The following is a 23,960-nucleotide window of genomic DNA, read 5'->3' on the forward strand; positions in this document are numbered from 1 at the left end:
AGAGCCTGTGGCTCCTCCACTACCTGGGGCTGTTATAACCATACAAGCTGAAATCAGAAATCTTGGTTAAGAACACACACACCCACACACCCCTGAAAATAGAATCATTTGAAAAAAGTTTACTCTTTGTGGAATTCCTACTGTCTTTCTACCTTTGTCCCAAGATTCTATATTTCTGATTTAAAACAAATACTAGTACAGGAGAGAGGGAGGTAGATTGGTGGTAGAGCAAATGCTTAGCAAACAGGAGGCTCTGGGTTCACATTAAGAGAGAGAGAGAAAACATAAAATGAATAATCCTATCATCCCTCAAATGGAATGAGACCATGCCCACTGGTAATCTGGCTGGTGCTTCCTCTCTCAGTAGGAACTGTATGCTCACACACTAGGAAGGAATAAGAATACATATACACTCACAAAAACACCTCCATGCTACCATGCAGAACATTGAAAATGAGGGCTTCTGCAGGGTGCATCTTACTGAGCCTTCTCTGCCTTTTTGCTCCCATTAGCTCAAGCTGTTCTTCTATAAGCTCTCTGTCGCAGAATTTAAATAATTGTGTCTGAGTAATTAGCAATATATCCCTACTCCCACTAGATACCTTTCCATTTGGCTGGGGACTGTGTCTGTCCTTTTTGTCAACAGAAGTTGAGCCCCAGGGTGGGCTTGGTGGTACATGTTATAATCCCAGCACTCAGGATACTGAGGAAAGGAGGGTTATGAGATTTAGCCTGGGCTACAGATAGACAGACACACCAAAAATAAAAAGGGCCTGCAAATGTACCTCAGTGATAAAGGCACTTGCCTAGTATGTGCAAAACCCTGGGTTTGATTCACAACTGTTGGCTAAATAAATGAAGGAGACATTTTAATTAGTTGAAAATGTATCATCAAAAATACAAGTACTGAGCTGGGAGTTTGGCCTGGTGGTAGAGTGCTTGCCTAGCATGAACAAAGACCCGGGTTTAATTCCTCAGTACTACATACATAGAAAAAGCCAGAAATGGTGCTATGGCTCAAGTGGTAGAACTCTAGCCTTGAGAAAGCCCAAGGACAGTGCTCAGGCCCTGAGTTCAAGGCCCAGGACTGGCAAAAAAAATACAAGTACTATTAGCCAGAAACTGGTGGCTTACACCTATAATCCTAGCTACTCAAATTTGAGGATCACTGTTCAAAGCCAAGCCTAAGAAAGAGACTCTGTGAGACTCTTATCTCCAATTAACTACCAAAAAGCCACAAATGGAGCTGCGGGTTCAAGTATTTGAGCACTAGCCTTGAGTAAAAAAGCTCAAGGACAATGTCAGGGCCTAGAGTTCGAGCCTCAGGACAAGCACAGAACAAAACAAAACCTTTCCACAAGTACTCCTATCCTCTGAATCCAAAAACAGGAGCTTTTGGAAGCTCTACTTTGCTCTCAAGAGTACAGGAAACAGAAAGTGTTGAGAAGTTGGGGTAGGGAAGGTGCAGGAGGAAGGGAGAGAGAAAGAAAGAAAGAAGAGAGAAGCGAGGAGGGAGAGAGGGAGAAAGGGGGGAGGAGAGAAATAATGAACAGAAACTCACAGGCGGGGGCTTCTTCCTCATCTCGAAAGTGCGTGTGGCCCCAAAACTAAGCGAAGCAATGACAGGGCACATCCCCAGCGAGGGCTCATCATCGCTGTGCCAGTCCACGCTGTCCTTCTCGTCTCGGTAGAGATTGCAGAGCAAGGAGTTGAAAGAGTGGCCGGTGTTCTCTTCAATGCGGTTCTTTAGAGCGCTCAGCACCGGGGGCCACTGCAGCAACAAGGCAGGAGATGTGACTGTGACTAAGTGAAACGTGCAATGCAACCAAGGCAAGAATGCAAGGCAAGGAGGGCAGCTCACTCCTCTTCTGTCATTTCTATATGGAAACAAGCCAACCCCTGTAATTTTATAAAAGTACTAAGTGCGGAAGGGCAAGGTCAAGAAGACGAGGACCCATCCACCTGTCCTGCTTTCCACATTACATACACATCCCTCACAAAGCAAGGGTCAATAAAAAGTCAGGACAGGCCCCTGGAAAGTTACTGTGGAGGCCAGAGGGGCCCAGAGGGGCCCAGAGGGTGACATGTGGCCCTATAGTTTGAAGGGAAAGAACTTTCCTGTGGGTGGTTTCTGCTTATTCTTTTCCTACTTTGTCACCAATGGTGACCAATGGTAGCCTGCTCTTGGCAAAAAGGTATTTATTTCATAGTTTGAGTGGCTAAATTCCTGAAGCCACACACTGAAGGGGATAAACATTGTCTTCTACAGAATGGGAATTATGACAGGCTTTTTTTCCCCCCCCCCTTGGGGCTTGAACTCTGGACCTGGGCACTGTCCCTGAGCTCTTCAGCTCAAGGATACCGCCCCTTGAGCCACAACTCCACTTCCGGTTTTCTAGTGGTCAATTGGAGATAAGAGTCTCACAGTCTTTAGTGCTCCGGCTGGCTTTGAACCTCGATCCTCAGACCTGAATAGCTAGGATTACAGGCATGAGCCACTGGCCTGGCTCATGACAGACTCTTGACAAAGTGAAGACCATAGAATACAGAACATTTCATCAGATTCCCCAGCTTATGTCCTGGGTCCAGAGCTCACAAGGCACAGTGTGTATCTAGAACTGTCAGCCATGCATACTATAGGAAGCTGTGACCCCTCATCTTGGGTTATACTGTGAGCTGCAGTCAGCATAGTTTATAATGGTTCTTGAAGAATTCTATGTCTTACCAGGAATTTCAAGTGTGTGGTAGACATTTCAGAACCTAGGTTCTCAAACCTAATACTATTGAAATCATTGAGGTCTTCCAGTGTTTACATATTCTCCTTTATTTTTATGGATTATAATTATGGAAGTTCACCACATTAAAAATTAAAATGGAATTGGGTATAGAGGCTCATACTTATTAATCCTAGCTCACTCCTGTAAGCCCAGCCACTCAGAGAGTTGAGATCAGGGGGAATACAGTGCTATGACAGCCCTCCTACCCCATGTCTGGACATGGTGGACACAGTTATCATCCCAGCTACACAAGACACATAAGTAGAAAGACTATGGTCCAGGTCAGTAGAGGCAGAAAAACAAAAACAAAAACAAAAGAGGATGGAGGTATAGCTCAGGTTGTAAGGTGCCTGAATAGCAAGTGCAGGGTCCTGAGTTCAAACCCTAGTACCACAAATGAATAAATAAAGGTGTAAAAAGTTCTACTGGCTAACTCACTTCCAATGCAATAGCAAATCCACAACATGAGAGCACTTATTTTGTATGTGTATGAGAATGTAACTATAATTTTCAAAACAAAAACTTGATGATCAAAGTAGCACTACTTTGCAAATCTTGTTATTGTCTGACTTAAGAAAGGATTTTTGTTTTTTCCAGTGCTCGTACTAGGGCTGGAACTCAAGAGTTTTGTATAAGCCCAGCTACTCAGGGAGTTGAGATCAGGGGGAGTACAGCTCTATGAGATTTTTTTTTTTTGTCGGTTGTAGGGCTTGAACTCTGGGCCTGGGTGATCACTCTATCACTTCAGCCACAGTACAATTTCCAGTTTTCTAGTGGTTTATTGGCAATAAGAATCTCATAGACTTTCATGCTTGGGCTGGCTTTGAACCGTGATGCTCAGATCCCAGTCTCCTGAGTAGCTAGGATTAGAGGCATTAGCCACCAGTGCCCAGCTTTTTGACTGAAGGCTGGCGCTCTATCACTTGATCCATACCTTCATTTCTGGTTTATTACTGTAAGTTTCAGGGATTTTCTGCCCAGGCTGGCTTCAAACGCTGATCCTCAGATCTCAGCCTCCTGTGCAGCTAGGGTTATAGCAGGCATAGCCACTGGTGTCTGACAAGAGCTGATTCTCTTAACTGCTTCCATTCTCAATCTTTTCATGATGATTTATTGAAGTACTTAGAAAAGTCATTCCATCTCAATACTTAGTTTAGAGCCCTTTCAAAGATTATTTTTTACATCAACCACTGGTTATCCGGGAAATATCAGGTCAGAGTTAACACAGATCTAAGCATTAACATAACTCATACAATAACAATAAAAAAATCACATCTGTTAATATCCCTAATCATATCAGAAAAGTCTAAAAAATGGGAAAAGGTCAGGATAAAGTGATGTAAAATCGAATTTTTGTTTAAAAACTCAACCTTTATCATCAGTAATGAGTGAATCCAGCCCACTATTTTCCTTGAAGTGACACTAATGTTAAACACTTAAGAAAAAAATATCTGTTAGACATTCAAGTCTGAACAACCAGTTTGCCAGTTTCTCTTAATAAATAGTCCATGAAAAAAACTGCTAGTTGAGTTTACAGCTTGGTTCAAACATTGTACTTGGGATGGCATCAGAGGGTCTGATATATACTTCCCATTTCATCAAAACAAAACAAAAATACTCAGAGGTCAGAATTTATTAAAAATGACTTAATCAAGGGATAGTCCTAAATAAAATCAACACTTCTATCTTTCTTTTTATGGGGGGTCGGTCGTGGGACTTGAACTCTGGGCGTGGGCATTGTCCCTTAGCTCTTCAGTTCAAGGCTACTGCCCTACCCCTTGAGCCAGGTTTTCTAGTGGTTAACTGGAGATAAAGAGTCTCATAGACTTTGTGCTGGGCTGGCTTTGAACTGCAATCCTCAGATCTCAGCCTTCTGAGTAGCTAGGATGACAGGTGTGAGCCACTGGGCCCAGCTCAACATGTCTTTTTTCACGCTTTAACGTGGAAGTGCATGGTGGTGAAGAACACAGTTGAGTTTGGAGCCACCAGTATTACCCATTGGTACTTTGTACCATTACTACAGACTCAACACATGGTGGACACATCACACAGTCTTAGTACTGCTATGGAAGTGGATTTGTAGATCCTCAAAAACCTCATCCAGGCATCTGAGTTCACACTTCAAGACCTGTTACTTTTAGAGAGCTCTCTGGATGGCGTGTGGCACGTCTAATAGTGCTGGGATGGGTGTAGTTCAGAAAAGGAATGCATATTATTATTAAATAGTTTCCATGCCTACTGCCTGCAAAACTACCGGGGAAACACAGGTAAGCAGCTCTCAGCTTCATTGTGACAAAGCTGACTGCCTTATAGTCATTATTAGCATTATGGGCTAAGCAGGAAAATTGTTTAAAAAAAAAAAGGCAGTAACAACAAAAAACAACTTAGATCAATAAAACAAAATGTAACCTGTGTCCAAGAGAATTCCCAAAGTCAAACTATTATGTCGGTGATTCATATTGCCTACTTATTCTACAAATTTATCTTCATGGAGATACAGATCAGATGCTAGGATTACATACTTTACAAGAAAAGCAAGAATGTAAGGGAGAAGAGAATGTTTCTACAGTGTGACTGAGAATCTAATTAGCACTTCCCTGACTTGCTTGAGAACTGAGTGCTGTGGTAACATCAAATGCATTATGTTTCTAAGTGGGTATATATATTTTTTTCTTGGTTATTTTTGGTAGTGAAGTGCAGAGAAAGGGAGAAAAGGGAGGATAACGAACCAAAGGATTAATTTAGACTTTAACTGATACTCTATATACAGAGCCCCCGAACTGAATGTCTAATTTAAAACTGAGCATCATGTCACTGTTCAGTGAAGACATTCTATCCTCAAAAGACATTTGAGGAAGAAAGAATGTGAGAAAATATAAAAAAGTAATAAAAAGACATTATGTGGCATTTTGTAGAGTCTGTGGTAGGACAAAGAAGGATGCCAGTTTCCCAAGCAGTTAAGGCTGTGATTTTTTTTTTTTTTTTTTTGCCAGTTCTGGGGCTTGAACTCAGGGCCTGAGCATTATCCTTGGGCTTTTCCTCAAGGCTAGTGCTCTACCACTTGCGCCACAGCACCACTTCTGACTTTTCTATGTATGTTGTACTGAGGAATCGAACCCAGGTCTTTGTGCATGCTAGGCAAGCACTGTACCACTAGGCCAAGCTCCCAGCCTGAGGCTGTGATATTTTATATAGTGGGTTCGTGCAATGTTTAATCTGAAAAAGGACTAAAACAAGTCTAAAAACCTACGATTGAAACAGCCACATAACATGTACAATGCCATTACTCAAGCTGAGGCAGGAGGATTAGGAGTTCAAGGTTAGCCTAGGCTACATAGCAAAACACAGTTCCCAAAAAAGAAGAGGAGGATTGTCGGGGTTTTTAGCACTCTTTGCCTCCTGACCAGCAGGAAGGGCAAAGAGAACACGCCCCAACTAAGACGAGACCGAGAAAGGATAGGGCCGGCTGGCCGCCTTCATCCAGCCCTCCCTTCTCCAGAGGGAAGGCACAGACTCCCCAGGGAGAATGTCACAGCAGACTGGTTTAATGGGAAGATACCAGGGGCTAAAGTAAGAAGCAGGAATCTATTAACATAAAAGTAGGTAGGACAGGGGGAGGTAGGTGCGGTCAGAGAGGGCAATCCATGGGTTCGAGGTAGCCTTATTTTACATCACAAACCATAGCCAAACCTCCCAACTAGGAGACAGGCAGATTGGATCTCCAAAACCAGAAAATGAGCACTGGGCCATGAGGTAGGCCTTTTACCCTTGATGTGACGTGCCCCACAGAGGATAAGGAACGAGAAGGAAGGAGGAGGAAGAAAAAGTCTACCTATGATTTGAGACTAATGGTAATGCCGTGGGACAGTTTTAAAAAACTGACCAAGAACTTACACGTACACACATTAATGCTTTAAAAAATCTCAGAGAGGAGCAACTCTTTAGATTTTAAGATAATATATCCAGGAACCAAATATATTAGCAAACAGACACACAAATTCCAGATTAAATAATTCTGATTTGACAACCTTGTTTACTTAAATTATGGTACTCAGAGATGATAGAATACTATGCAGCTATTAAATATCATATACAAGAATATGTAATGATACTAAAACAGTGATATAGTCAATAAAACACAGCATACATAACTTTGTATTTGCCTGATTTGTTTCTGTTTATAATTCTTTGTGACAGGGTCTTGCTGTGTGGCCCAGACTGGCTGATCCTTCTGACTCTGCCTACCAAGCGTAAGCTTCTTTGCATTTTCATAGGAAAAATAATTCTCAAGTTAAATAAAAATATAAACATATATGAAAACACACAGAGGCCATATGCATATATACACAAACTGACCAAAGTATGATATATTCAGGGGTACATTTCATAGCCTCTTTGAACAATCGACAATCTAAAAAAATTACTACCAGGAATCTAGAACATGTGTTGTCTGAATAAAGTAGTACTTTGGGGGATGAGGTGATGGGTGGAAAGAGGAATAGGAGGTGAATACAGTCATAATACTCGATATATGTACCTGAAAATGGGACCAGATAACTTGAGGGGTGGATGGAGTTGAGATGGGGGAGGTGACACTGACCAAGCTACACTGTATTTGTAAGTTGAACTGCACTCACAGGTTGCACTGAAATTCCTCTGGACAACTACTTAAAGCTAATTTCAAAAAACAAAATAAAAAAAATAAGCTCTGGAAAGTTTAAATATGAAGAACCTAATAAGTTGAGTATGTAACAACACAAAAAATTCGTCTATGTTGAGGGTGTAGTTCCGGTGGTAGAATGCCTGTCTAGCAAGAGAGAGGCAGAGTTCAAACCCCAGTACTGGGGGGGGGGGAGTGGGGGGAGTTCTAAGCAAGAAACAATTGAAGCTAAAATGTCAAATTGAAGCAAGACCAAAAAAAATGTAACATTTTTCTTCCTGCTTACCTATAGTTTCTAAATTTTCAATAATGTATATAGTTTCTTAATCGAAAGAAACAAACCCTGTCACTAAAAATTCTTTAAAGAGGGCCGGGAGTTTGGCTAGTGGTAGAGTGCTTGCCTAGCATGCACAAAGACCTGGGTACAATTCCTTGGTACCACATACATAGAAAAGCTGGAAGTGGTGCTGTGGCTCACGTGGCTGAATGCTACCCTTGAGGAAAAAGTCCAAAGACAGTGTTCAGGCCCTGAGTTCAAGCCTCAGGACTGGAAAAAAATGGTCTAGACAGAAAGAAGCTTCTTTACTAAGCAAGTTCTGTGACTTACATATGCTTGTAAGCAGTGGCTCTAGCTCAGGGCAATCATGCTCTAACAGACCTGTAGAAATGTCTAGGGTCATTTTTGGCTGTCAAGATGGCATGAGAGATGCCACTGGTCTGTGGTATCCAATTAGCAGAGGTCACAAATATTCGTAAACATGCCACAGGGCACAGGACATCTCATGACAAAAAATGACCCTGCCCCAAATATCAGCAGTATAGATGCTGAGAAACATGTTTTGAAAGATAAACCAAAATGAATGAAAAAAACAACTACTGGCTTCTCAAAGAGCCAACCTCCAACAACTTGGAAAAGATTCCTTCCTAATTTAACTAAGAGATGTCTTAACTTGCTGGCTACAAGAGAAGGCCAGAAAATCCATACAAGAGTCAAAATTAATGTACAGAGATCTCGTTACATTGGGTGGGCCTAATTCAATTTTCTGTGTTTTCCAAACCAACTTCACATAAAAGGGTCTCCACACTTTCCTTGACCATATTCTAAATTCAGTCTCAGAAACTCAAACATGCCAAGGTGTAAGCTCTGGATACCAGGTCTCACCTCCCTGTATCAGAAGCTGTCTTCCATTTCTGAATGTCTTGGTTGAGTGCTAGTTTGTGCTTAAGTATTACTAGAGGTTCTCAACTTGTCACATTTCTATGTATCGGAACCTGGTAAGCAAAATTCCATTTTCTTCAGTCTCTTTCAATAACGCATAACATTGTTTGCCAAAAGAAAGATTCCAGGAACTAAACAGGGAGCTATTTCTTGGACCTTAATTCTATCCTCTGGACAAGCTTAATTTATATCCAAAAATATCTTTGTCTACTGTCATGGAAAATTTTAAAAAGAGAAGAAGCACCAGAAACAAGCCAAGGCAGTAATTAATTGGATGTCTGAGAACTCTGTATCCATAGAATTAATGCAAAGTTAGTGACAACAACACAAAAATGCCAGTTTTTTTTTTCCCTTCAGAAACTGCACAAAGAATGTGAGAAATAGAAAAAGGCATTCTGACTCACTGCACAGCAAATACATCCTGGGAGTATACAGAGGGTTACGGCCATAAAGCCTCGAGGAGGAGCTATCAGGACGAACAATAATAGTTCATGTTCTTGAAAGCCTGGCCTCTAGCAGTTATAGCTTAGCTCCAGAGGAAACCAAGTTTATCTTCTGTATCCATCTTGTATCCAAAGCACAGAAAACAGTGGCACATGACACACATGCCTGTAATCTCAGCTACATGGGAGGCAGAAACACAGAAAGGCTAGCAAAAAGAAGTTAGCAGGACCCTGTCTCAAAACCCAAGCCAAGAGTGGTGGTACATACCTATAATCCCAGCTATGTGATCAACATAGGCAGGAAGATAGACTGAGGCTAATCCAGGCCAAAAAGGTAAGACCCTACTTAACAAATAGTTAAAAGCAAAAGAAGGTTGGAGGCATGATAGAGTGCTTGTCTGGAAAGCACAGATCCTGAGTTCAAACCCTAGTAGCACCAACACACACACACACACACAAACACACAGCTTCAATGTGTGAACACAGAATTTTCTGCCATTTTAAAACTACTAGGTATCTCAGCTAGGTTAGTGCCTGTTCTCTGTTAGTATTTAAAACCTAATAATATTCAGTCTATAAAACCACAGCAATGACGTTATTCCAACATACGTGAGGATTTGGTTCCATAGTGATTCTTGAGTAAGTGTAAGGAAGTTCTCCATACCATGCTGTAAGTCTTGGCTGAAGATATGTTATATCTAAGAAAGAAAATACAGGGCTCTTGAGATAGTTTAGTGCTACTTCAGGTGGACCTACTGCAAGTCAGGTGTGAGCCTATACTAGGCAAGAAGTTCTGGGAAACTCCAAGGAAGAGAAGGCTGGGCTCTGACTACCACCCACCTCACAGGGGATGTGGGGTTTGGTGAGGAGAATGGGTCAAGGGTTCTAAAGAACAACAGAAGGTGTGGGGCAGAACAGTCGAGAAGAAGGGTCTGAGCTGAGAATATACGTGACTTCGACCAGTTTCTCAAAGCAGGCTATGGAACAGTTTGGATGACTGTAAGCAGGAATTTGTGGGACCAATGTCCATGCGAAAACTAAATGGTTCATTTGTCCAATGTTGTGTCAGCTTTTATTCCAAACAAAAGAAAAAGTGTTGGGACTGGCTCTATAAAAGTAGGTTATTTTAGTCAGAAGCTGGTGATGTGGAATTTAGAGACTAATTCATATAGATGTGTTATTTCCACTCAAATGGTATCAATACAATAAAAACAATGAAAATCAAAAAGGACTGGGGATGGAGCTCACATATGCAATATGCATGTGCAAGGCCCTGGACCCAATTTCCAGTACAATAATAAAAGTAGCTGACAGTCACTGAAGGCTTAATATAAAACCAAGCATTCTGTTAAGCTCTTATTATTTTATTTAATCAACACAAGAACATTATAAGATAGGTTTCATTAGTTGGACTGAAGGGATAAGAAAAGGAAGGGTTATGATTACTTAGCTGTAATTTTGTTATAGTTGATTATCATGAATATAACAAAGTATGAAAACAACAGTCCAGCTATAGAAACTTCTAGAAGTTGGACAAAATCTGCCCTGAAAAAAGCTGATTCCCGGAAGCAGAGCTGTAGCTCAAGTGGTAGAGCTCCCTGAGCAGGGAAGTTCAAGGGTACTGTCCAGGCTCTGAGTTAAAGCCTCAGGACTGGCACCAAAAAAAAAAAAAGCTGATTCCTAGTGGGTGAGTGACAAAAATGAAGCCTACAGATTATTTGCTTTATTCTGCACAAAAATTTTAAATTCATAGGAATGTATAGGACATGCTATGCTAGAGCACAGATGCCCCCCAGTGATCACCTGTGGTATCGCAGGCCCTGTTGTTGCTATGGTTGCCCATAGAGCAGGAACAGATTCCAAGTCAGGCAATCAACTGGGCTGCACCTTCACTAGCTTGGGAAAGTGCTGACACTAAAACTAAAGACTGGACTCTTCTGGTGAAAGCAAAACAGGCTGAAAAGTCAGTAAGAACTGAAGAACTGAAGAAGAATGCCAAATAGAATCAGAAGGAAAAGTTCTGGAAGCTTCTGTGAAAAAAGGAAAGAAGGAAGTTGGCACAGAGCTACCTCTTATCTGTTCAGTTGTCCAATCAGGCTTCCTCTGGCGCTTCTAGACTGTTGCCTTCTCCTGAGCTCTTGGCACCTTACCCTGTTTCTCCTGCCCAGAATACTGTTTGTGTCCTGCGACTGACAAAGTTCCACTCCTAAGGGGCTTGGGTTTAGAACCCCTGTTTAAGGGGTTGGAGATATAGCTCAGTGGAAGAGCCCTTGCCTGGCAAGTACAAGGCCCTGAATTCAGTCCTCAGCATTGGGGTGGGGAGGAAAAAAAAAAAAAAAAAAGGCAAGTGAACCTCTGTTTAAGGCTGGCTGTGTAAAGAAGAGGAAACAGTATTCCAGACATCCACAGAGGGAGGCCAGTCTGCAGCCACTGCAACCTCAGAGCTCTACTCACCCTCTCGGAAGCCCATCCTCTGCTTCCAGGGAACAGTCTGGTGAAGCTGTTCCAATATCCAGTTGGCTTCTTCCACATCAACAAAACCAGGATATAAACAGACCCTTGAGGTAGGAAGAACCATTATTAACTAAAGAACACAGATAACACGGGTTACACTCTCATTACTAGTAGAGGGAGTTGTCTGGATCATTCCTCTACTAGGGAGAAGAAATCACCTAGCCACCACCCACAGAAATGCCACAAGTTGTGATCCTCCTTTCACATCTGGACAATAAAGACAGGAAGGATGGGGGAAGATGAGGGTTCTGGTAGATTTTGGCTCAAGTGCTACATAAGAACTTGAGTACTGTCAAGTAAGAATTTAAGGGGCAGAAGCAATCAGCTTCATCTGCACCTTGGTCTTCTCAAGTGTCAGTAAGATGCCATCCATCTCCTAAGGTCATGTGGAGAGCAAATGAGACACCTTGCTTGTGCTGGTTTTTTCTTTTTGCAAGTCCTGGGGCTTGAACTCAGGTCTGGGCACTGTCCTTGGGCTTTCTCAAGGCTAGAGCTCTACCATTTGAGCCACAGCATCAGTTCCAGCTTTTTCTGTGTATGTGGTACTGAAGAATCGAACCCAGGACTTTGTGTATGCTAGGCACTCTACCACTAGGCCACGCTCCTGGCCAATTACCTGTGCTTTTTTAACGAGTGGCTCTTTTGAGGGATGACAGAGGAACAGCAGGGATTCCTTAGGACTATATCAATGCAATGTCGAAAATTTATTTAGGATATCTTTCCTAAGAAATGTTCTGAAAGAACATTCATTCTCTTGAATACTCTCATGGTATCAACAAATCCTTACCCTGAAGGTGTGTTTAAATTCAAAGAGCCAAAGCTGGCCAGCAGCCACCTAGTTAACAATGAGATGTAGCCAAAGGAATGCAACTGGTCTGATGTGGCTCTTAATTCTGACTTAAGGGAGGCTACAAAAAGCATTATAATCAGAGCAGAGCTGAAGAACCTCGACTCCAGCAGAATTCCAAGTCATTCTTCTGTTTCTTCATTTTTTTGTACCAGTTCTGGTGAACTCAGCACCTGAGCACTGTCCCTAAGCTTTTATGCCTACAGTCCCTTTCTAAGTACTCACCTAGATATGCCTGTGGGTGACAGGCTGATCTCATACACACCCTCCCTGCTGGAGAAAGAGAAAAGACACTGGTTGGAATGAGGTAAAACAGGGCTCCCCCAACTCCCACCAGCAGAAGGGAGCCTCACTAACATCATGTAGCTACGAAAGAGTGCAATTAGGGGGTAGGACCCACCTCCTTGAGAAAAGATGAGGACACATCATTAAAGGCCCTAGGGATGGAACTCTGATAAGCCCAGAATATGGAGAGAAAAGTAGGGTGAAGCAAGTTCCCATTCTCTTTTATATTTCAAGATGACAGGACCCAGCAATCTACCTAACACAGGGGTATCTAAGAAAGACAAAGGGGCATCTCCTCTTTGGAAAGCTTGGATTATGGGACGTGTTTTGCAGGTGGCAAGTGGGTCACAGGGCTCAGAGCTCCTGTGGTTTGCAAAGATGAACACAGAGCAATGCTCCTCCTGCGTAAAATCCTCCAGGATTGGAACTTGTTCAGGGTCTTCACGACTCCATCCTCTGTACCCATCAACAGCCACAAATCTCCTAAACACACCACCTGCTTCTAACCCTGCATTTCTACACATTGAGTCCTTCCCTGCTACTCAGCGGTCCCAGCCCATATCAGCCTTCAAATAATCTCTTGTCATAGGAACTGGTAATTCATGATCCCCAAGCTAAGATCTTATGCACATATGTGAGTCCCTCTGAGTTGAAGCTGTAGGCAGTTACATTTGGTTGCTTACATACACTTTTCAATTGTCTATACAGCTTTCTAGAATCTGAATTCAATGTTTTAATGTGATGCACTCTGGTTCTCTTAGAAACTGGCTCTCTTTAAATATGGAGCACAACTCTGAGTTTTAAAATCAGTATCTAGTATAGTTAACTTTGATCATCACAATTAACAAATCCTAAGGCAAATAAGAATGGACTGTGTCATTTTCCTCTTGACTCCCATACTCATAATTACCTAGCCTGAAGGGTCCATCTTTAATGGGTTTCATAGTTCTGTTTATTCTCTTTATTACTACAAATGGAAGTAACACTATACTGATATTCTTTTTATGTTAGTATGAGGACTTAAACTCAGGGCTTTACTCTTTTTGTCCATTCACACTGCTGGTGCTCTGCACCTGAGTGCAACACTTTGCTAGTTAATAGAGATGAGTCTGACTTTTCAGACAGCTTGGACTGCCTTCAAACCTCAATCCTTAGATCTGTCTCCTGAGTAGCTACTATTACAGGGATGAGCCACCAGCACCTGGCCAAACTGATATTTTCAGAGCAAAGATTATTGGAATTAGACTAGGCCCAAGTGATTATATAATCCAGACAAGGAAAAAAAGAGATCCAGAAAGAGGGGAGGAACTTACCACAGGGTTTTTTAGAGTTAAGTAATGGCAAAGACAAGGCTAGATACTCTCTGAAATTATGTTGACATTTGTGTTAGTTTCCAATTCTTCTAAGATATTCAAGCCATCCTACAAACAGCGAATAGCACAACTGATTGTTAATGAGCTAGAGCACCCGTCGGATCCTAATTTGCTAAAATAAAGGGACAGTTTTTATTGACAATTATCTGAGGTAGAAATGGGTAACTGGGGAAAGAGAAGTAGGGCATTTCTTTCACCACTTTAGACACAGATCAATATAAGAACATTTAACAGCAGTTCGGTTGCTCAGAGAACCATCATGTGGTTTGAGTAGTGTTCCTGAAGGTCTTCTAAGGTGCAGCAGAGCCTCTCAGCCTGACCACCAAAATGATACTTACCAGTTGCTCAAAGAGCCAAGCTCCAACAACTTGGGAAAGATCCCTTCCTAATTTAGCTAAGAGGTGTTTTAGCTTGCTGGCTACCAACAAGAGAAGGCCAGGAAATCCATACAAGAGTCAAAATTAATGTACAGAGGTCTTATTACAATTTTTATACCATCAGCAAATTCACAAAGTCTTTTCAAGAGATTAAATTTGAAGACAGAGATAGGAATTTTCCGGTCTGAAATGAAGAGGCTCACTGGGCCCTTCTATTCCAGATGGAAAACTCGAGGTCAAGGTAAAGATACTGGCTATTTCATTGTGAGCAGCAATTATAGCATAGAGGCAAAGTACTTACTCAATTACACGTGGTTCTGGGACTCTACGGATTACCTGAAAGGAAACAGGCGGATCTTAGTTCTGGAATGGTTTCTATATCCTCTTATTTCAAGTGAAAAGAAGGTGGGTTTACACTGTCCCTTTTTAGTTTAAGTTCTTTTCTTTCGTCTTCTTCTTCTTTTTTTTTTTTTTGCCAGTCCTGGGCTTGAGCTCAGGGCCTGAGCACTGTCCTTGGACTTTCTCAAGGCTAGAGCTCTACCACTTGAGCCTCAGCACCACTTCCAGCTTTTTTTTCTCTGTATGTGGTACCGAGGAATCGAACCGGGGACTTTGTGCATGCTAGGCAAGCACTCAACCACTAGACCAAACTCCAGCCCTGTCCCTTTTTTATTCTATCACTAATTTCACTAATTTACCTGTTTTGGCTTTTTTTTTTTTGCTCCATTTCACACTTGCAAGCATACTGAAAGAAGAATCCAAGTTTTCCTACTGGCCAGCAGCTCTAAGAAGGCTTACATAAAAGCTTTTACATGTTTTATTTTACTTATTTTTATTTCTTGGTGGTACTACGATTTGAACTTAGGTCTCACATTTGATAGGTAAGTAGGTGCCCTCACACCTTTTTGTTCTAGCTGTTTTTTCAAGTTGCGTCTTGAATTTTTGTTCAGGTCAGCCTAGACCATAATCTTATTCCTACCCTCTGCACAGCTAGGATTATAAGCACATGCCATCAGGTTCAGCATTCACTGAAATGAGATCTCATCTCACTAACATTTTGTGCAGACTGCCACTGAACCACAATCCTCCCAATCTCTACTTCCTAAGTAGCTGAAATTATACATGTAGGCCAGCACACACAGCCTAGTATATATACTATAAAAATCAAATGTTTGATATTTACGTAACCATTACCATAAGCATGATGCCCGACTTTTAAAACCAATTTATTTATTTATTTATTTTTTAAGAGGCTAGTGTAGAGAGCATAGTGTAGTGGTGGAGTGCTCGCCTAGCACGCACGTAGCTCTGGATTAGATTCCTCAGCACCACATATACAGAAAAAGCTGAAAGTGGTGCTGTGGCTCAACTGGCAGAGTGCTAGCCTTGAGCAAAAAGTGTCCAAGGACAGTGCCCAGGCCCTAAGTTCAAGCCCCAGGACTGGCCAAAAAAAAAGAGGCTGAGAGTATGATAATGCATACCTATAATTTCATTACTCAGAAAGCCAAGGCAGGAAGTCGTACAGTTCAAGACTAGTCTAAGCTATGTCGTGATCTTCAGGTCAGCATGGAATATATAACAAGATTTTGTCTCAAAAAAAGAAAAATAAAATCACTAAAAAAACCAAAGTAGGGCTAGAGGTGAGGCTGAAGTAGTACTAAGTAGCGTAGCAGCACAAGGATAGGAGTTCAAACTACCCCCTCCCCCAAAAATGAAAAATTGAAAAAAAGAAATGAGAACTCGTGTATAACTCAGCAGTAGAGAACTGGCATAACATACACAGGCTGTGGGTTTGATCCAAGCACCAACACCGTCCTAAAAAAGAAGTGAATCTTCTATTTCTTCTACTTTTTGATTTTTCTCAGGGGGTGGGGAGTTAGAAAGCAGCCTTCTAGGGACCAGGAATTTGGCCTAGTGGTAGAGTGCTTGCCTAGCATGCACAAAGACCCGGGTTTGATTCCTCGGTACCACATACATAGAAAAAAAACCAGAAGTGGTGCTGAGGCTCAAGTGGTAGAGCTCTAGCTTTGAGAAGAGTCCAAGGACAGTGCTCAGGTCCTGAGCTCAAGCCCAAGACTGGCAAAAAAAAAAAAAAAGAAAAAAGAAAGCAAACTTCTACTACAATAACTGAAATTTCAATAATATTTGGCATAGCATCACTAAAGACAGCAGATCTTAAACTGTTAAGAGTTTAGATCATCTGTGATATGAACTTTCTGGTCTCTGCTCATGATTTTGCTTCCATGCCAAATAAACAAGAATAATATGCACCTACATATAGGGGGCAGAATATGAAGATGCCTTTGTCAGATAAGGGAACGTGTTTGAACAGGATCTCGAGTTTGCTAGGCTGACACTGTTTTTCATTGGCTATTTTTAAGATGAGGAGTTTAGTCTCACTTTTCATCCACCTAAATACAACTGCCTACTTTAGGATTCCACAGTTGCTGGGATTACAGGCCTGTGTCATATCCAGCCACGTCCCACTTCCCTCTCTGGAAATGGATACTCTATAGACTTTTCTGTCCAGACTGGCCTGGAACTGTGATTCTTCCTATCTCAGCCTTCTGTACAGCGTGAGATGGAAGGCATACAATACTGTATCTAGCTAGAGACTGAAAAGAGGGTCTCATGAACCTTTCTGACTGGGGTAACTCAAACTGAAAACAAATCAGTCTCACCTTCCAAGTAGCTAGGATTTCAAGCATAAGCCACTGGCTCCTGATGAAATAGTTCATATTTAATTATTACTATAGGTTTTTTGGTTCTATTATTCATTAGTAAAATTGTTCAGTGACTGTTTGAGTACCTGCTGGGGTTCTTTGAACACAAACTGTCTGTCAGACAGGGAATATTCCTTGTTCTTCCAGTTCTGTCCAGATGTCTGATGGAGTTGGCTCCTGGGAATAGTAGCTGAAACAGGAGAGAGGACAGACTCAATGCAGGAAGTCTGTGTCACCTTCTACCAGGTGAAAGTTAAAAACACTTTCTTGAAGATGACTCTAGATATATAAAATTAACTGGCCAAGTCAACAGAAGATCTGAATATACTCTGAAAGGTTGGAGGGTAATAAGTAAATAGGAGGAACACACATTATCACTATCACTATCAATATATACAGATATGGTTGTCAAGATCCATTAGCACACAAACACAGCCTTGTAGGGTCTTGCCTGGTTGAGCATTAGCTCGTTTTTTCCCAGGAGCAGCCCAGGCTCCCTGCACTCGAGCTTGCCGTCTTTTGTCTTCCATTCTGAACAAAAAGTTTTCAGGTCTGGGCTTTCAGAAGATTTCATTCCTGATTTAAACCACCAATCTATTAAAAAAAAAAAGTGTATTTAGTTAAGTTGTGGGAGCCGAGCCCATTAGGGCACAATTATAATTCTTTCAGGCCGAAGACATAACAGCAACCTACACTTCTCACAATTGCTGGTTTATATTTTGTAAGCTCACAGTTCTTTCACAAAAACATGAGCATTAAATTTTAAAACCAGAACTCATAATAAATCACATTTTTCATTACTCTCCAAGAGAGCATAAGGAAGTAGAAATTCCATTGTGCCTACACAGACACTAAGAATCAGGCCAAGACTCAGTTTTAAAGTGAATTTCCATATTTTATTATTACTGGCTGCAAACTCTCCTAGAAGCATGTCTACTGGCACAGAAAGACTACACAATCTGACTTACACATGGGACCAATAAGAGTCAAACTTTTTTAGTCTGAATAAAATTAAAATAAGTAAACTAAACTAAAATGGAAATTACTAAGTGGACAAGAGATGTATGGGGAAAGGAAAATATTGATCCAAGAGTAAAGAGCTTCAGTTAGACAAGATCAATATGTTTTACATGCAAATGCTAACTACAATAAATAGCAGTGCAGTGTCTACCTCCAAATTGCTAAGAGATTTTACTGTTTCTACCACTAAAAATGGGCTTGATTCAATCATACTATAAGGTAAAATACACCCAGCAGTCACAGTATATCCATTAAAGAGAGAAAATTTTAAAATAGCTGGAGATATAGCTCGATGGAGAACACGTGTACAAAAACTGTAAGGCTCTAACTTCAAACATCAGTATTACTTAAAAAAAAAGAAAGAATTAAAATTAAAACTGGCCATGACTCACCTTCAGAGAACCTGATTTATGATATATTTTATTGTCTGTCTTTATAAACAGTAGTATAGGTAATTATATGCCATATGTTGTAGATCACAGGGTTCAGCAACTGACCCAAAGTCATTGAGGGGGGGGGGAACAACTCATAGTAGATGGATTAAAAAACTAAACTTTAGGGCCGGGAGCGTGGCCCAGTGGTAGCGTGCTTATCTAGCATGCACGAAGCCCTGGGTTCAATTACCTGGAACCACACACACAGACACAGACACAGACACAGACACAGACACAGACACAGACAGACAGACACACACACACACACACACACAGAAAAAGCCGGAAGTGGCGCTGTGGCTCAAGAGGCAGGGTGCTAGCCTTGAGCAAAAAGTGTCCAAGGATAGTGCTCAGGCCCTAAGTTCAAGCCCCAGGACTGGCAAAACAAACAAACAAACAACCCCTTCCCCCAAACCTAAATTTTATTAGGTTCTGGTCTTTTTCTGATAATTGAAAAAATAGTTTTTTATTTTATTTATTTATTTTTTTTGCCAATAAGAGTTTTTAAGCACGCTGCACTCCAGTGGCTCTAGCTACTCAGGAGGCTGAGAGCTGAGGATTTCGGTTTGAAGTCAGCTCCAACAGGAGAGTCCGTGATACTCTCATCTCCAATAAACTGTCCAGAAAAAGCCGAAAGTGGCGCTGTTAAGTGGTAGAGTGCGCTGAGAGCCTAGGTCCTGAGTTCAAGCCCCAGGACCAGCTAGAAAGACAGACAGACAGGACGGAAGGAAGGAAGGAAAGAAGGAAGGAAGGAAGGAAGGAAAAGGAAAGGAAGGGAGGGAGGGAAGGAGGGAAGGAAGGAAGGAAGGAAGGAAGGAAGGAAGGAAGGAAGGAAGGAAAGAAAGGAAGGGAGGGAGGGAAGGAGGGAAGGAGGGAAGGAGGGAAGGAAGGAGGGAGGGAGGAAGGAAAAGAGACCCCCCCCCCCCGTGACATGTTCGCTGAATTGAGGTCTTAAAAACACCACGACCACTGACCATGGTTCCGAGAGACTGCGACTTGCTGACCTGCCGGCTCCGTTCACACGGAAGGGAGCAACAATTCAAAGTACAGATGCCAAAGCCCCAACCCAGACACTCAGTCGGTGAACCTGTGCTGGTTAAGGTACCCTTCCGTGCGCCCTCTGATTCTCCACGCCGATGAACCGAGGGACCCCAATGCCGAGCCAAGGCCCAGGGGCGCTGGGGCCAGGGGGAAACTCACGTGGAATCCGGAGCTGTCACTTCCCACCACGAGTCATTTCCCTTTTCTGAATCCACGGAGAAATCAGAGGCGGCAGGGGACGAGCCGGGATCCAAGGTGAGCTTCGGTACTCCTTTGGAGTCGGCCAGCCTTCCAGGGTGGGGCCCGAAGGTCACCCAGAAAACTTCCCTGGCAGGCCTCACTCCTCCCCGCACCCTCGATGCCCCCCCCCCCCCCTGAGCAAAGCTGGCGGCGAGGCGCCCAGGTGTGACGCGCAGGGCCTGAACCGCTCCAGACACCCTCCGCCTCTGCTGAGGTACCGGAACCTTAACAGTGACGCACCAACTCCAGAAGCTAACCAACCACAAGCCGTGGCTGCACGCGCTTCCGCGTGACGCACTTCCGTTTCCGGTGTGCACTTCGACGCTCCGGGCCGCCTCCTATTCCAAATGCCTAAAGGTCCGGGGCATTGACGGTGGAGAAGAAGTTTGGTGACCCGAATGAGTGGGTTAGGGCCCATAGGGAAATAAAGACGCGGCTCCCAGGCCTAGGGCCTCAGGACTTAAGCTCATCGTGCAAGCTTTTGCATCTTGGAACTGTTTCAGAAAGAGCTAGTGAGTTGGTGAGAAAGCAACCGAGTTGGAGACTGTGTCATGGGTGCATAGCCACATGATTTGGGGTTTATCCTGAAAGCCAGGGACAGCCCAAGATGCGCCTCCCCTGTGTTCCCATGGCAGCCAGAGCATTCTTCAGGGCCTGGGATCATGTCTTAAATGTCTAGCTTCTCCAGTGCTAAGCAAATTATGCCTCACTTTTATTCTGAACAATAACATGTACGAGGTATGAAATATCTCAACACTCCATTTCCTTTTCTTTTCCTTCCCTCCCCACCTCCCTTCTGTCTTAGGACTCGAACTCAGGGTCTGGGTGACTTCTGTTAAGGGGAGCAGGGACTGGCGCTATCCGGAATGCCCAAGAGTTCCCCATTGTGGAAGGTCAACAATGGTAAACTAGCCCAGCCACCTTTGCCCTTCCAGGGAGGGGCAACCTTGACCTTATCCCCACCCCCTACAAGGAGGGATATCCACTTAGGTGAAGGTGGGGGGGCTGCTTTGTGTGGAGACCTGCCCAATTTGCCGGCCAACTCCAACTAAGGTGATAGGTAAATGCAAACACTGGGCTGTAAACCCATTGGCTACCTGCCTGTGGCCGGAGCTGGCAATGGTCCCTCTGTGTATGTAACTACCCCATTGGCCACCTATTTGTGGCCAGGTTCAACTGCATGGGTTTTGCCCAGTGTGAGAGCTGCTCGGGGTCACAGTGTCAGCTCCCGAGTCTGCACTGTGTCCCTGGCCGGTCACTTCACCATCTACTTCCCCAATAAATTCACCTTTTTATATGAGACTGTCTCTGTGTGGTGGACTCTGGTGGGACGTGGAATCCCCCGCTCCTGACCCCATAATATTTCAGTGCTAAGCAAATTATGCCTCACTTTTATTCCGAACAAATAATATGTACAAGGTATGAAATATCTCGTCAATAGTCCATTTCCTTTTCTTTTCTTTCCCTCCCCACCTCCCCTCTGTCTTAGGACTCGAACGCAGGGTCTGGGCGCCATCTCTAAGGATAGCTTCCAGGTTTTTGGTGGTTAATTGGAGATCAGAGTCTCAGATTTTCCTGCCCCAGGTGGCTTCGAACCTCAATTCTCAAATTTCAGACTCCTGAATAGTTAGGATTACAGGTATGAGCTACCCGTTCCCTGAACTCCACTTTGTTTTAAAATGGTCATAGCTCCTGTTGGAAACATTGAATAAAATTCTGTACATAAAGAATTTAGTGCAATTCTACTTGGGGCATAATACGGAAATGATGTAAATCTAGAAAGTTTTAAGAGGATCTTCTCTCCCCAATGCAACCTCTTGAGAAACATCTTTAAAGTGGCCCGTGACAAACCATGGACCTTACAGGGTGTAAATGGTCAAGATGGCACAGAATTAACCAGTTTGTGTAAGTTACTCTCCACTGTATACCAAAAGAAACAAACGAAAACAAGGTCATTATGGACAGCTTGAAAATAAACCTGATCCTAGAGAGTGTTTGATGCAACAAGCCCAGTGTAGCCCATCAGTGCACCTCCAGTGATATACCTTTATCCCTGCCATTGTCAACTCCAATTCTCACAGCATCCATTATTCTTTGTTAGATGTTGTAACATTGAAGGAAAAAGCATTTATCCTCAAACTGAAATTTGAAACTGAATTTATCCATCAACTGCAATTTGTCAGTTTGCTTTCTGACCTAGGAAACCTTGGCTGCATCTTCCAAAGGATGTTATTTCTTTTATATGATTATACTTTGGGATCAGAAACAAGCCTGGATTGAGGAGTCTCTAAAAGTAGTGATTAATGCTCGTTCACTCCCCAAGTAGAAGGTTTCTAAAAAAATTAAGTTCATGGCCTTTTGGCATCAGAAATCACTGTATATATAATTTTTAAAGTAGGATAACCTGCATTTTTAACAGTGCCTAAGGTAATTTTGATGCATAGAGTTTGGAAACCTCCTGGACCCATGTAGGGTGAAAAAAAAAAACCAATCTTTTTATCACGGACTGACAGGTTTCCTGGGATACAGAACTTTAAAGTGCTAGAGCCAGGAAATGCAGAGCAGATTGATGTTGGTTATCCTCAATCCATGTACATACATAGTATTAGATGTTCTCTGTGATCTTAGCATGCTCATTTGAATCTTACTTTCTTCATTTCTATTTGTAGTATTTAGGTATGAATCAGGGGTTGGTGATAGTAGTAGACTATGGGAGAAGGGATGAAGATGAGGTGTGTTGTCACTTAGCCCACTGATTCTCAGCTCCAAACCCACCCTTCATTTCCTGGTTTAGAATATTGGGACTTGTCTATCTTGTCAATAGGTCCAATGGATAGTGAGTTTCCCTAGCAGAAGATTCTGGGTGACAATTAGAGAAGAGGAAAGACTGTTATTTTGTACTCCAGGATGTGTTTTCTAGCTAGACTCCTCAGTGAAGTCTTTGATATCTCCCTGTGGTCTCAATCAGAATGTTTGTTCAATTTATGGCCTTGCTGAGTTTCTCTTATGAAAGTTAAGGCATCAGTTGGGAAAGAATAAAGAATACAATAAAGACTAAAACTTCAAAACTTGAAATCCTCTGCCTAGACAGATAATTGGCATTCTTGAATACCCAATTCACTTAGATCATTTGTTGGCATTGAAAGTGGCCATGTCTGAAGAGACTTTAGTCATCTTTTGCTAGAAAACACTGCAAAATCACCATCCGGAGCTGACAATTTGAAAAGGCTAATTCTACATAAGACCAACTACAACTTATTGCCTGTCTCTGCACCACTGCCATTAGATCCATAACTATGAACCAATGTTAGTGCTTTTGCTGGGTAAAAACACACTGACATAGGATAAAAGTCTACATACCAAATAAACAACAGCAAAAAACTTACTAATGTGTGCCAGCAGAAACCTAGCAAACAGCATGGAAATGGATTGTGTTTTGATCCAGGAAGGTAGTAGGTAAGATTAGATCAGGACAAATTAAGCTAAGTGAACACACATACTAGAGACTTACTCCCAAACTTATTGTGCTGGTTTATGAAACTGAAGGTGCTCATCAAATCACTTGGTGAATCTAGTGCACTTCAACATTGGTGTAGTTGGTGCTGTGGAGATGGTGAAGCATGACGTGGAAGAGGTATTTCAAGGAGGAGAGAAGGGAGGAGATTGGACTGGATTTGTCATGTTACACTGACCCACCTACAGCGCACAAACACAAAAGCTGTAGGAAGACTTCGGAGGCTTTTGAAATGGGGATACCTGCATTTTTAGAGAGCTCTATGCGTGCTCCTCTTTGTAGGAGCACCTGGAGGAATGCCAACGCCATGATGAGCTCCCTGATTTTTACTTTAGATGGGGAAAATTGGCAGCCCTTCATTTGGGCAAGTGGGCACACCAGCCCCACAGAGCTGTAACGTAAGGGCCCTCTATCCTGTAGGGATCTTAAGAAGTGGACACCGTCTCCAGTAATGAAATATAAATGAGAATAATGAAGAAAACCCTGGGGAGTT

At 42.5% G+C, this 23,960-nt stretch overlaps 1 protein-coding gene across 1 annotated transcript in view; it reads right to left on the minus strand.

Moving 5' to 3' along the window:
- Positions 1-20,082, minus strand: part of Alkbh3 (alkB homolog 3, alpha-ketoglutarate dependent dioxygenase) — a 38,281-nt gene extending 18,199 nt beyond the window's left edge. The window contains exons 1-8 of the mRNA XM_090347863.1: positions 19,873-20,082; positions 17,646-17,812; positions 17,305-17,408; positions 14,797-14,831; positions 12,686-12,733; positions 11,554-11,657; positions 9,709-9,797; positions 1,562-1,771 (exon numbers count right to left, since the gene is read on the minus strand). Of these exons, the coding sequence (XP_090203989.1) occupies positions 1,562-1,771; positions 9,709-9,797; positions 11,554-11,657; positions 12,686-12,733; positions 14,797-14,831; positions 17,305-17,408; positions 17,646-17,748 (693 nt within the window). The 5' untranslated portion in view covers positions 17,749-17,812; positions 19,873-20,082. The remainder of the gene's footprint in view (positions 1-1,561; positions 1,772-9,708; positions 9,798-11,553; positions 11,658-12,685; positions 12,734-14,796; positions 14,832-17,304; positions 17,409-17,645; positions 17,813-19,872) is intronic.
- Between the last annotated feature and the right edge of the window lie 3,878 nt (positions 20,083-23,960).

The sequence above is a fragment of the Megascapheus bottae genome, chromosome 16 (assembly GCF_031878675.1).
Source record: "Megascapheus bottae isolate mThoBot1 chromosome 16, mThoBot2.hap1, whole genome shotgun sequence".
Classification (NCBI taxonomy): domain Eukaryota; kingdom Metazoa; phylum Chordata; class Mammalia; order Rodentia; family Geomyidae; genus Megascapheus; species Megascapheus bottae.